General features: G+C 43.6%; 1 protein-coding gene across 11 annotated transcripts in view; it reads left to right on the forward strand.

Moving 5' to 3' along the window:
- The window catches only part of PLEKHM3 (pleckstrin homology domain containing M3), a 217,240-nt gene that overhangs the window by 87,175 nt on the left and 115,171 nt on the right, over nucleotides 1–14,894 (forward strand). For all 11 annotated transcript variants that reach the window (XM_073807339.1, XM_073807337.1, XM_073807338.1 and 8 more), the window contains exon 6: nucleotides 13,645–13,708. In XM_073807339.1, the coding sequence (XP_073663440.1) occupies nucleotides 13,645–13,708 (64 nt within the window). The remainder of the gene's footprint in view (nucleotides 1–13,644; nucleotides 13,709–14,894) is intronic.

Here is a 14,894-nt window from a genome sequence, read left to right on the forward strand (position 1 = left end):
CTTTCAGGGATGGCGCCCACCAGGTTTTAAAGTTGCAAAATACTAGCTAACATTTAAATAATTAGGAGTTTTCATGCTCACACAAAGTAAAACTCTCTGGTTTCTCTTAAGAAATCAGAAGCTCTGATTACACAAAAGCTTCCCTCATTCCTGGATGCAGCAATCAGCTTTACATGCTGGACTCTGCACTTTCCCATAGTCTCTACCCCTCCTATCTTCTCCCCAAACCCACTGGCATTGGGTACATAATATGTTGCTGCCCTGCTTGTCTTATCCTCAGCCCATTTCATTTATTTATGATGGTACCTGGGCCCATGTGAGATCATTATGATTTAATCAATTAAAAAGTACTTTCCCGTAAATATTGATATATTATTTGCTCTTATAACAGCCCTTCAGATGGGTTAGACAGATGGTATTTACAAAGAAGGGAAAGCACTGTGACTCTGAGATGCTGCGTGACTTGCCTGAGGTGACAGAGCTGGTAAGGAGCAGAGTCCACACGTGGAACCAGGTTTTCTGATGCTCAAATTGCTGCTGCTTTCCCCAGTGTATTTGCTGGTGGCATGACGTCCAGGAATTTCTAGATTCTTCAGAGGAAGGAACTGCTTTTATATCTCCTGAAGCCTTGATTGAGGTCATCTAGGAGAGTGTGAAGGAGGGCGGGGAGGTGGCAGACAGTAATGTGCCTTGAGTGGGAAGGTGCAATTGCTGACACAGGCACTCCTGTGCTCACTGCCAGCGCCAGCCTTGGAGAACAAGGCATGACAATTGACTTAGCGCTAATGAGTGCAGTTTTCTCTAGGTCTGTGTTTACCAAACCTTTTCATTCCATAGACCTGTAAATGTAGAGGTATCTGTAGGGTTGTCTTATCCATGTCTTTTGCTAAAACAAATATCCACCTATTTTTCACCATCATTTCATAAAAGAACATAGTAATGCTAAAAAAAAAAAAAAAAAAACAGGCAGACAGCAATGAAACAACTTTTTAAAAGTCAAATAGATTTAAAATTCATTCTACTATGCTTTTTCTTTTCTCATTTTGCCTTGGATTGCTAAAAACATCACCAGACCAACACCAGCTGTTGGGACTAGCTTTTCAGAAATCCCGATTTAAGTTAAATGTTCTGTTCTGAGTGCTGAAGTGAAATCATCTAGTCCAAAGAAAGACATCAGAGAAATTAATTAGTGGATGCCTGAGTGTTTCCCATTCTCTGTCATTAACAAATGATTTGGGGATTGGGTGCCTGGTGAATCCAAAGTTCCTATTGTGATACGTATTTAAAACTAGTTTCTCTCCAACAGTAGTCGAGGCCGGTAAGCAATATTCACGCCTATCCTTCCAGTTACTTAGAGCACAGTTGTGATGGTTCTGGGGGAACAGGTAGTCCTACTTGTTTGTTAAGTTTAGTTCTTGGCTTGGACCATTCTGACCAGCTTGAATTGGGAAGCTCTAGACAATACCAAACGTGATTCTTCTGCCTTCTAAGTCACCTTTTCCTGTCTTTGGTCTCACATTTTATTTGAAATTATAATTATATCCAGAATTAGTTCTCACTGCAATATCAGCTTTACTGAACGGTGAGAAATTTCTATCATAAAAACAGCCATTTTTATTACCATTATTTATCCTGGTGAGTGCCAGAAAAAGATGAGTGTGTGTGTGTGTGTGTGTGTGTGCACGCCTGCGTATCCTGTCAGACTCTCCTTGCCTCCTCTTCCTTCAAGCAAAATTTAGCAGCTTGCTTAGCACTTAGGAACAGTCCCCAGAAATGTCACCTGATTCACCAAGATTCCCTGCCCACTCCTTCACTTGTTACCCCCAGGGAAAGCTGTCTGTCTGGCTAGTGAATTCACTGGACAGGAGGCTAAGTCCAAAGGGTGAAACCTCCTTTGGATGTCCACTAGCGTCTCAAACTTAATATGTCTCAGGGTTTCCCTGGTGGTGCAGTGGTTGAGAGTCCGCCTGCCGATGCAGGGGACACGGGTTCGTTCCCCGGTCCGGGAGGATCCCACATGCCGTGGAGCGGCTGGGCCTGTGAGCCATGGCCGCTGAGCCTGCGCGTCCGGAGCCTATGCTCCGCAAGGGGAGAGGCCACAACAGTGAGAGGCCCGCGTACCACACACACAAAAAAATTAATATGTCCCAAGCTGAGCTAGTAGCCCCTCGTCCACTCCTGTAGCAAACTGCTCCTGCTACAGGCCCCCCATCCCCCTACCAGCACCTTTACCCATACGGCTCTTCATGCCAAACACCTTTCTCCCACATTCCACACCCAACCTATCAGCAAGTCCTATCGGCGTCACCTTCAAAACATGTCCACTCAAAATCACCACAGAATCATCACTTCCACTGCTACCACCTGAGTCCAAGCCACTGTCATTGTTCCCCTGGATTTCTGCAGTAACTGATCACCCCCTTCAGTCTGTTCTTCCGGCTACAGCTATAGTTAATGTGTACATTAGATGATGTCACCTCTGATTCAAACTATCTAATAGCGTCACCTCTCAATCCAAGTAAAAGCCAAGGACGTATAAGCCTGGTTCCCCATCACCTCTCTGCCCTCATCCCCCAGTACGTTCCCCCTCCTTTACTCTGTTCCAGTCATACCAGCCTTGTTTTGCTCCTTGAGCATATGCCAAGCAGGCTCCCATGTGAGTTTCTATGCTCATTTTCCTCTTCCCCAGATAGTGGTGTAGCTGGCTTCCTTACCTCCTTCAGATCTGTATGCAGCTGTCACGTTCCTGAAGCATCCTTGACCACTCTATTTAAAATTTTTGCACACACTGCCCGCCCCGCCGCCCCACACTTTCTCTCTTCATTCTCTGCTTATCACCACATAAAGTGGTGTTTGATTTTTGTCTGTCTCCCTCTCTGGTTCCATCACGTATGGCTATGGCGGTCACGCTTTGCTCAGCCTGTGCAGCCGTGTGCAGAGGCCCTGCTCTCTCCACTAGAATGTAAGCGACAGAAGGTCATGCCTTTTTTTTTTTTTTTTTTTTTTGTGGTACGCGGGCCTCTCACTGTTGTGGCCTCTCCCGTTGCGGAGCACAGTCTCCGGACGCGCAGGCCCAGCGGCCATGGCTCACGGGCCCAGCCGCTCTGCGGCATGTGGGATCTTGCCGGACCGGGGCACGAACCCGCGTCTCCTGCATCGGCAGGCGGACTCTCAACCACTGCGCCACCAGGGAAGCCCGGTCACGCCTTTTTATCTGTGTTGCTCACTGCTCTATCCCCAGGGCCTAGAACCATACCTGACATAGAGTGGGGGCAAATAAATATTTGGTGAACAAATTAATTAAATAAATAAAGTACTGTTACCAACATTCCGCCCACTTAATTGGGTCAAACAGTTTTTCATATTACAAAAAATACTGTTCATCATAGAAAACAAAAATAAGAAAGTCATCCATTATCTTACCACTTTGGTGCATATCCTTTCATACTGCTTCCTCTGCAGATTATTTTTTTCCCTAAAAAATGGTTTTATACTGTACCTACTGCTTTTAACCCAATCACTTCACTGAGTATATCGTGAACATCTTTTTATGCCGGTAAATATTTGTCTAAAGCGTCATGAATCACTGCGTGAAAATGGTGTTTTGATGCATGAGCATACTGATACACCCTCGATCTGGGAAGAAGTAGGTGAGGATATTATTCAGTGTACCCAACAAAAGATCGCATGAGCTGGGGGAGATCATAGCAACACCTCCTCTTCTCCCTACCTCCCAATAAGTCAGACATATTAGGTAGAGGGCTTATCTGTTACAGAGAAAGGATTTCATGCTCTTGTGACTCGAATACACTTAATGTAGGAGGCTAGCTCATTGAGAGCCTATCTCCTCGGGCAGCCTCGTTCTTAAAACACAATCTACGCAGACTTGATTTGCTGTGTCTCTGAACTGCAAATGAGCAATGTCTTATAACCAAAATCTAAGATCCAAATATGCCATTGATTATTAGCCAAAGTCTGGTTAATATTGGCTTTTAGGAGAATAAGCCCATTTTAGCCATAATATTATCACTAAATTAGTCTCATTAAAGACCAGTGGTTATTAGCACTTCAAGCAAATAGATAACACTTCTTTAAGCTCAGTAAATGAACACAGCTCTTTATGTTCTCTGTAAGACTTAATATTAGCCAGACTTTGTAGCTAGTTTTCAAGTTAGCTAATTAAAAGTGTCATTGGGGCTTTACTCTCAACAGATTAGCTGCATGAATCTATCAGGGCTCAAACTACTAAAACACAGGATGTTATTTTGATAGATTTTGAAAGCAACCGTTCTCAGTCTCCTTCAAGAATTCCTTTTCCCTCAGATGACTTCTAGTACTAAGGTTTTCAAGTCGTCTAACCTCCTGATCTCCTGATAGCCCCTCCCCCTTCCTTCATTTTCTCCAGAGATCTCATTCAGCAAATTTTATAAATATATATGCTGATAGCAACACTCTAAAAAGGAGTTATAGACTATCTGCAAAAGTGTCATTCAAAGCTAAACAGATTGATAAACTTTGAAAAAGGAGCTCTGGCAAGTTATATATTAATTTTACTGTAACATACATGTAGCTTTTTATTTACCAAGAAATCCTTCAGAAAGTTAAAAAGTGTTTTATTCTAAGATTAAATGAAATCTATAAATTATCTAAAATCATTTTCTAAGAGACAACAAAAAAATAAAACTCATGGCAGGAAAAGTGTTATATTCTTGGAACCGTTGAATACTGTAAGAATTTGAGCTAAGATCTATAATGTGATATAATCTGTCACTTCTATAATCAGACCCCAGAATAATCACAACCCAAATTACTTCCCAAGTATTTCTACTCCGGGCTTTAGATTGTTGCTAAGAAACTTAAGCACAATTTCTGAAAGAGCTGGTAAGAGACCCTTATTTCCCATACCTATCTTCCAAGATATAATATCTGATGCAATCTTGCCACTTTTTCACCCAATGAGATTAGCAAAATGAGGTATCTACTGAAATGATTGAAGCTTGTTTCTTCCACATGGGTTGCTATCGCAATATCTGCCTTTGATTTAAAATTGTTTTTCCATTAGCTGGGAGCATGGTTGGACATACGAGTCCTGTCCACATCCAGTCTAATGTAACTATTTCAGGAAGTGTTTGCAGCTCATATCAAGAACACCAAATTGCATCTCCCTAGGGATGCTTCACAGTGCTTTTTGCTGATTTCAGTGTGGGTGCGTGTGCCCTCCAAAGGAAAGATACTGCAGCCCTCTCAATTCTGTACAGATTACCTAACCTGGAGCACATATTCTTGGAGAACACGGTAATATTTCATAAATAAATGGTTTTTCTTTCTAAATTATTCCTTATGCACTTCTACCTGTATTCTTCCTTTAGACTCTTATGATTTAGAATCAAAATTGGAGGTTTTCCTTTGGTGTTATCTTTTTTTTTTTTTTTTTTTTTGCAGTACGCGGGCCTCTCACTGTTGTGGCCTCTCCTGTTGCGGAGCACAGGCTCCGGACGCGCAGGCTCAGCGGCCATGGCTCATGGGCCCAGCCGCTCTGCGGCATGTGGGATCTTCCCGGACCGGGGCACGAACCCGTGTCCCCTGCATCGGCAGGTGGACTCTCAACCACTGCGTCACCAGGGAAGCCCTGGTGTTATCCTTTTTATTGTGTGTGTGTGTGTGCGTGTGCGTGTGTGTGTGTGTAAGAGAGAGAGACAGAGACACACGACACACAGGAAGGGAGGGAGATCTTTCCTTTAAAGCCTGTCTATTACATGTGCTGAGATATTTTCATTCAGACTTTTTTCATTTTAATCATTGGGTTTTTTAATGCCAGTTATGCAGCTCAAATAACTGAGCTTCAGGGAAATGGCGATATTACTGAATCTATCAAAATCCTGCAAAGGGTGTGCCTGACTTAGTCCCTTTTCTCTCATGAGCATCAGGGCTTGGTGGGAACTGAGTTGAAGTTCCCAGAAATTAGTCAGGTTAAATGAGTCTTGATGTATTTGACTCAGTGTCCTGGTCCAAAATAGAAGAGGACCCCCTACGTGTTTTATATAGACTACTGCCTTTGATTTCTTAGGCCATTATTTCTGCATTTTTAACCCCAAGTACCAGCTGTGTAATATAAGGGAAATGAATCATATGTGACCTTCTTCCCTTTTGATTTTCATCTTTTCTTACTTTTCTCATTGGAACAATCTATAAATGAAGCCTAAGTTACCCTCTCAGTATGTCAGGAAATCCTAAAGGTGATAAAACAGAAAATGTTGGCACTAGAAACAGTTGTGCTAGCTGGTTTCCATGATCCTTTAGCAGGTTTCTTCATTGTTCTTTGGTATCAGAGAACTTGACAGTGCCACCTGCCAGTGATGCAGTTTCCCTTGATGGGTGAGTGAAGTGTGGGGTTGACTCTCCTTATCACGTTTGTCCTCTGGCTTTGACATCAGGGCCAACCAGAAGAAGTTGCACTGGCATGAGCAGGGCTGTCCTTGTGGTTGGCCTCTTGGTGAAATGCTGTCAGACCTGATGATGAATAGGCCTACAGTACAGTGAGGTCACTTACCGCACAGAGAACCCTAAACACAGCCGCCTCACCAGAAACAAAAGGCAGCACCATCCCGCAGCAAAGAGGCCGTTTACCAAAGGATTGCCAAGTCAGACAACTAGCTGTAATCTGTAGCTTTCCGTTCCTAACATGTTGAAGTTTGGATGGAACATTGGAGAAATTAGTAGTTAGTTACCTTTTACATAACATTTTAGTAGAAACTTGAAGCATTTCAAAATGCAGAGTGTGTGTATAGGTACGTGCACCCTCACACACACACAAATGTGTATTTGGAAGAGCTCCTAGCTGGGTCCACATCCCATTTCCTCTAGGCCTTTACTAGCTCAGGCTCTGTCATTTTCCTTACTTTTCTATCTGCAGCTTTGGCTTCTATACTAGCTTCTTCATTTTAGCATATAGATATGCCCAAGTGGCTCCCATCTCTAAGAAAAGAATCCTTTCTTAGTCCTGCATCCTTCTGTAGCTATGGCCTAGTTTCTCTCTTTTAAAGTTAGTTTCTTAAAAGAATATTCCACAGTCCTTCACCCCTCTGCAGTCTGGTGTCCCTCTTCCTCCTGGATACTGTCCTAAGGTCACTGGTGAATTCCCCTTTGCCAAAACCAGCAGGCACCTTTCAGGCCTCATGAGAGTCTTCCCCGGATTATGTGACCTCTCCTCTGCCTCTGATGCCGTTGACCCTCTTTGTCCTTGAAATTGTCTCCTTCCTTGGCTTCCTGGATGCTGGCTCTTCCGCTTTTTCTGCTGTCAAACTGCTTCTTCCCAGCTTTCTTCCTGTGGCCGTTCCTTCAATAGTATTGTTTTGCCAGTGTCCAGTCTTTTCCGTTGCACTCATGTGTACTGTCTCGGGCTCTTCCTCATTTTCATGTCTTCACCTGTAGGCACACAGCTGTCCTCCCTGGATTCACAGATGACTCCACTTGGACATTCCACACCTCTGCCCCGACAGCTGAGCTACCCTTTCTCCCCAAAGGTGACTCCTCCTCATTATTCCCTGTGTTAGTAGATGGAACTTCCATTTACCTACTGGCCCAGCTGGAAAACCACGAGCAGTGCCAGGCTCCTTCCCAGCCTCCGTTTCCCATTAGTCTTCATGACCTGTGGATCATTGGAGAAAGCTGTCTGTGGTAGGCCATTTCTCTCCAACCCTAGGGCAACCATTTAAATTCTGTTCAGGCCCCCAACATTTCTCACCTAGTTTATCTCCAGAATTATCCATCTCTTCAGTCTTTTCCCCCTTCTGCTGTCAATGATCTTTTAAAGGTGCAAATCTAATGCTGTCCCCTTCTCTTGCTTGAGGCACTCATCTCTTTGTGGGTAGGCTCTTCTCTAGGCATCTAAGCCCTCACATGTCTGGCTACACCCTAACTTCCTGAGCTCACACCCTGCAGTCCCCCCAGCCCCCAGCATGGACACATATACACATATATACGCATACAGAGCCTGTTCCCTGAAAGAATTATGTTCGTCCTGGCCTCTCTGCTCTTAGCCGTGCTGCACCCTCTACCTGCAATATCCATTCTTCCACTCCTCCAGATGGATTCTGACCTGTCGGTTCTCTGAGACCTTTCTTGAACAGGTGTCCTGCAGGCTCCACTCAGCCCTGCACTCCACGCTGGAGCTGGAGCTGTCTGTTTACTTGTCTGTTTATCTCACTTGTCTGTATGTATTGGAAAAAAAATTGTGTCTTCTCCAAATTTTCTGCCACATACATACCCAGCATCCGCTCATTGCAGTGAAAGTGCGCGCTGATTTTAGCTTCTGATTTTAGGTTCTTAGCTGTAGTGATGAGTCACAGAGGTCATAAGACGGGGCTTCATCTGCATTAAATTCCTGGGCCATATGGTGATCACAAGTTGTGTTTTCTGACCAAAACATGCAAACAATCATCCATCCTTTATTGAATACATTAATAGTAAAATTATCAAATGAGTTCTGCCATGGCTCTCAAGGGGGTGCCAAACCTTGCCTCCCAGACGTGAGTGGGTCCCCTAGCAGTGCCCGAAGTGGCTGCAGGTTCATCTCTGGTCCCCTGCAGAGCCCTATCCTCTCCTAGTCAGATCTGCCAGAGGCAGCTTAATGCTACCCAAGCACACCGCAGGCCTCCGGGTTCTCCACAATCCCTTCCACAACTGAGCCCTGGGAGGCCCTGCTTGTTCCATCCATTTCCTAAAGAGCTCCTGTCAGACGGGCCAGGTACAAGGCCAGTTCCTTGTACACCAAAGCCACAGTGGGGGAAACCCTGGGGATCACCCAGATGGGATGTTGCCTGTGCTTTTCGGGGCTTGGCTTTTATATCATTATTTGCCCTGCACTTCCCCTGTGGACATCAGCCTAAAGAAGATATTCAGAGAAAGACAAACACTGTATGATATCACTTATATGTGGAATCTAAAAAATACAACAAACTAGTGAATATAACAAAAAAGAAGGAGACTCCCTGATACAGAGAACAAACTAGTAGTTACCAGCGGTGGAGGGCGGACACAATATAGGGTGGGCGTGGGTGTAGGAGGTATAAGCTAGTAGGTGTAAGATAGGCTACAAGGATGTGTTGTACAACACGGGGAATATAACCAGTATTTTGTAATAACTGTAAATGGACTGAAACCTTTAAAAAAAATTTGTAATTTAAAAAAGAAAAGATATTCCAAGAATGTCGTGCCAATTCAGCCTGCCTTGACGGCTCCAGCAATGAAAAAGAGGAAAAACTGACGGGGTCATCTGGCCCCGCCTTTGAAATCCTTTCCTCCTCTAAGCAGAAGAGCAAGCCCCTACCTCTAAATAACTGCAACAGATCTTTTTCTTCTTTTATTTACATTAAAAAGCATCCCTGTAAGAGACACATTTTAATGCTGCTCAGTCTTCCCTCTCAGGAAATTTATTCTCATATTTGACTTCAATGCTTTCTTGATATAATTTCCATCCTCAGAGAGAAGAAAAGCTGATTGGCATTATCTGTCTTAAAAGTCTGTATTTTTTATGGCCACCAGTAAATCTCCTGGACACAACATCTTCTCCAAACACAACAAGCTCAGTTCCTTTATCTTTTCTGCATATATTGCATTTTCCAGTTCTTTGTGTCGTTAGGCTGACCTCTTGTAAATTATAGTCTTAGACACTGAAGAGTGCCAGAGAGGAGACAGCAGATACGGTGCTTCTGGAGGGGCTTAGAATCGCTTCCAGAGGGGAAGAGAAGATAAATATGTGAAATATATTTGCACACAGAAACACTACATACACAGCTCACTTTAGCTGTGTAAATAATGTTTAAGGAGTATTAGAGATTACTGTGTCCAAAGTTGGCCGGTTATTGTGAGAAGAGTAATGAACAGTGTTTGGAGGCAAAGGGGACCCAGCCTAGAGAGGAGAAATTGGAAATTCTCTTTGCTGCTCATCAATTGTGTTCACTGAACATATCCGCCTCCAGCCCTTAGCACAGCACCTAGCTCATTTTAGACACGCAGTAGTGTCTGTTGACTGGATAACGAACTGACGAGCTGTAGTACTCTAATACGTGTATACCAGTATGATTCCATTTGTAAATTTGCAGTTAATTCTTATATCCTGTACTCTCAGTCGTGGAAGTTTTAGGACTTTAGAGAAGAACTTTAAGTAGCAAACATTAACGATATGCTACCCTGCATTTGTCCCTGCTAGAGTTCATTTCAGTCACCTTCCTTCTAACTCTTTCTCCAGCTGGCCTACATGTGTATAAACCAATGGAAAAGGCAGGAGCTCATCTTGAAATGATTTTCCAGCCTGCTTGTTTAGTTCAGTCCGTCTGTTTCTCAGCCCTGCTGCCACATTGCCTTCATTTTACTTTACTTAAGGGATTTCATTATGAGGCAATTGCCTCTGAAAAAGGTTATTCCTCCCATTCAACCACACTTAGACATCCTCTGTCCCCATAGTAGATTATCATACTTTGCTACCCTAGTGACCTCCACTGAAAGACTGCGTCCTAGGCTTGCTTTTCTGCACGTGATGTTTGGGTCTCAAGTCATCTTGCAAATACTGATATACATTTTTAAATCTATAAATGCAATCTCGTGTTCTGGATTGGATCCTTGAACAGAAAAAGGACATTAGTGAAACAACTGGTGAAATCTGAATACGGTCTAATTTACATAATAGTTCATTTCTTAGTTTTGATCAATGCACCATGGTTGTGTAAGGTGTTACCATTAGGGGAAGCCAGGTGAAGGGTATAAGGGCACAAACATTTCACAAAAGGAGGAAATGTTAGGAACTCACGTACACGTGAACATCCTGATTATTTTCAAAACAATTTTTCAAGCATGAGAAAAATTGCAGACTACCAAAGTGTACTTCAGATAATTCTAGGCTTTGTAAGGTAAAAAAAAGTAAAAACCCCTGTTCACACTCAGCCCCGCTTCCGTTCATTTTCCTCCAAGGTCTGCTCCCTCCGTTCCCAGAGCTTCAGCTGTCCCTTCTGTGCTGCTGTCAGAAGTGCCCCTGGCTCTTCCACATCTCTCGCCCCACATCATCCGCAAGGGCCACGCCTGCTGTCCTCCACACAAGCACTTGATATTCAGCACAATTAAATCTCAATGCTTTTCCCCCTCCCCCCAGCAGCCTGCCCTGTGTTGGCCAATGACATTACCATCCTGTCTCCCAAGCTAGGACTTCAGAGTCGCCTTCAATTCCAAATGCTGTCAGTCCTTCCAGAAGTTCTCCTGTGTCTACACACTCACCCCTTTCGCTTTCGCCTTGTGGTTACCCTGGAAGAGCCGCTGGGGTACGTGGTCAGGACTGTCCCTGCCTGCAGTCTCTCCACCCTCCCGGCTGCCTTCAGGAAGTGGGCATGACCAAACGCGTCAGTGTTACTTTCCTTCTTTTAAAAAGGACCAATGGCTCTATATTGCTGCTGGCCTGAACAGTCATAAACACCTACCTGGAAGAGAGATGTATTATATAGCTATATTAGATGGTCAGCTCAAACCCACTTCCCTCCTTCCTCCACCTTCATCTCCTGCAAAGTAGAAGCACAGGCCTTTGGCGTCAGAAAGTCCTGGCCTTGAATCCCAGCTTGTGACCCTGGGCAAATTAGTTTTTGCCTCTGAGCCTCAGTTCCCTCTCACATAAAATGGAGGTTGTACTTACCACGCGGGGTTGTTGTGAGAATTAAATGATGTACGTTGAGGGCCACACCTGAAGCAGACTTCTCTTATTGTTAATCCTGTAGGGGGTCATGAGGAGTAGCCCTCTCGATCATCTCTGTCATACGTGTGTGTTATTGAAAATGGAAGTTGGTCATGTCTCATGGTCCCTCCTGGGACCGTGGTCTACCTTCTACAGTAGGGGGCCCTCTTTGTAGGGAAGCTTCATCCCGCATGGAGGGATTGAGCACTTTCCCTACACCCTCCCCAGCTGGGCTGGGACTATGTGCTGCTACCTGCCACAGGTTCGGCCCCAAACCATTAGAGTTGAAGGGAGCCTACCCTTAGGAACTGAATTTTATTCCCCAGAGTATAAGGGCCGTGTCACTCACTTGGTCCGTTCGCACTCTTGTGGATGAAACAGGAATTTTCAGCAGAAATCTTCAGAGCCTATCATATATTTATCAGGAGTGCTCCAAACTAGAATATGCCTGTCCCAGACCTCCATGGGGGATGAACTTCACCTAATTGGCCCAGTGCCCTTTTTTCAGTGGCCTAGTACAGGAGCTGGTGCACAGTTGTGCTTAATCAGAATTGGATGGCTAGATAGATGAATGGAAGGGTAAAGGACTTAATCTCTAGGATTTGTCCAGTAATGCATACTTAATTGAAAGACTGAGTAATGAATTCCCCAACAAGCTACGAGTTAGGCCAGTGGTTCTAAACCTTGGCTGCACTAATCACCACAAGAGTTTTTGTTTGAAGACTGATTTCTGGGTTCTACCCATACTTATGCCCTATTATTTTCAAACGCTTCCCAAGTGATTCTAATAGACGGCCAAGGTTGGGACCTACCATGCTAGACCAATCTAAAAATATGTACCCTGTGCATATAACTCTTATTTTCATGTTACCATGTTGTGTTGTAATGATCAGTTTATGTATCTTTCCCTAGCTTGACTTTATTCTCCTTGATATGCTCTGATATGCTCAGGTACTGTGACTGTCTCACTCATAATTCATAATTCCTAGTGCCTGGCACAGTGCTTAGCATGTAGCAGATAGTCATAAATGTTAATTGAGTTGGTGGCTTCTTTCATTTAGGTGGTATTATGCAATTTTCTTGTATCCTAAGACAAAGAGAAAATGCTAGCACCATGAGTTTTGTTTTGTGTATACGTGTGTGTGTGTGTGTGTGTGTGTGTGTGTGTGTGTGTGTGGTGTTTTCTAACCATCTATGCTTCGGTACCTGTTTGCTTGTCCCTAACTGATTTGTTTTTCCTGTTCACTCACCGTCATTTATCCAGATGCTATGAATTGACAGTAGCCAAAGATATTGGACTTTGTCAGGGAGTCTCAATTTGAAATATTTTGTCCCATTATTCCCATCTGTACCTAGGTTCCAAAACTCATCACTGTGCACGTAAGAGGATAGCTCACTAAGTGGTGTTTGGCACTGCCATCTCCCTTAATGAAAGCCATAGGAGCCTCCAGGCAAAGACACCCAGGTTGCCCCCCCAACTGATTTTCTCAACTCTAAAATCTATTCATCTAGACATAGACTAATAGAGCTGGAAAGAGATTTAAGACACCAAGTTCAGTCACCTTCATTAACCAATGAAGGATCTGAAGCTAGGTGGGTTTTAAGACTTCCCTGAGATGACACAGTTTGTTAGGGACGCAGCTGGTACAGGAAACCTGGCACTCTGGTCCTCAGGCCTGGACCATTGCACTGTGCTCCTAGCACCCTGGACTACATCAGAAATCAAAGATCACACCCTTACTCCGTTTTTGGTATTTGTGTTAGAAAGAAAAGTATCTGGAAAAAGGTATTATTACAGGTTTCTCAGAGGATGTGGGGAGGAAGAGTATTAGGTGGAAAGGGATTCTTGAATGAGACTTGGAAACTTCTCAGAAAAAGTGTGTTTTGTGGCAACACCACAATTTATCTGTGTTTCTGTCTGTTTTCAGAATTTTCCCCAGAGAATACCTCCTTCAGCAGATCCACCTGTATTCCCTCGCTGATCTGCAGCAGGTAAGCACTTAGAGGGGCCATTTCATTCCTGTTTTCTCCCTGGGAAAATGTTTTTGTGGATTATGGCTTTGGCACTGAATTCTGCCCTCATTGGAGTAGTTTTATTCACAAGCCCTAATAATCAATTATTTTCTGTTCAGAATGAGAAAAGAAAACTTAGTATAAAAAGATATTCTAGGACAATAAGAAATGCTGGCAAGGATATAGAGAAACTGGAGCTCCCATACACTGCTGGGAATGGAAAGTGGTGCGGCCACTTAGGGAAATAGTTCGGCAGTCCCTCAAAAAGTTAAACGTAGAATTACCCTGTGACCCAGCAATTCCACTGCTAGGCATATACCCTAGAGGGTTGAAAACATATGTCCACATAAACACTTGTACAGGAATGTTCAAAGCAGCATTATTCATAACAGCTAAAGAGTGGCAACAACCCAAATGTTCATCAGCTAATGAATGGATAAACAAAATGTCATATATCCACGCAGTGGAATAGTATTCGGCCATAAAAAGGAGTGAAGTACTGATACATGCTACAGCACGGATGAACCTTAAGAACAGCATGTTGAAAGAAGCCAGACAGAAATGAATACCTATTTTATGATTCTTATTTTATGTGGACTTCTCTTAGGATGTCCGAAATAGGCCAATCCATAGAGACAAAGTAGGGGAGTGGTTGCCAGGGCCTGGGGAGAGCCGGGCGCGAGGAGTGGCTGCTGATGGTGTGCGGTTTCCTTTGGGGCTGATGAAGGTGTTCTGGAATTAGTGGTGATGGTTGCACAACTTTGAAACTATACTAAAAGCAGCCAGTGAATTGTATACTTTAAAAGAGTCAATTTTATGGTATGTGAATTATATCAACAAAAAAAGTTGCACAAGGGAAAAAAAGATATAAAAGGCAATGAATATATTAAACTCTTTGACTTGTGCTCACGTCAAACAGTTGGATGACGCTAAATTTTAGTAAAACACAACAGAGCATGTAAGAGTCAAAATCATCTTCTTATACTTTTATTTGTGTACGTATCTCCTTTTAATGACTGACCAGGTTAGCAGCCGGGAAGAAAACCAACATTTTGTCTGTTCAACCCAAAATTCTGAATATGTTAAGCTTTGGTTAATCATTTAAATCAACAGCTCACTCCCTAAGAAGCTTTCAGACGCTACATGAAAGCATTGCTTTCTTTTC

This window comes from Tursiops truncatus, chromosome 7 (genome assembly GCF_011762595.2).
Source record: "Tursiops truncatus isolate mTurTru1 chromosome 7, mTurTru1.mat.Y, whole genome shotgun sequence".
In the NCBI taxonomy this organism is placed as follows: Eukaryota; Metazoa; Chordata; class Mammalia; order Artiodactyla; family Delphinidae; genus Tursiops; species Tursiops truncatus.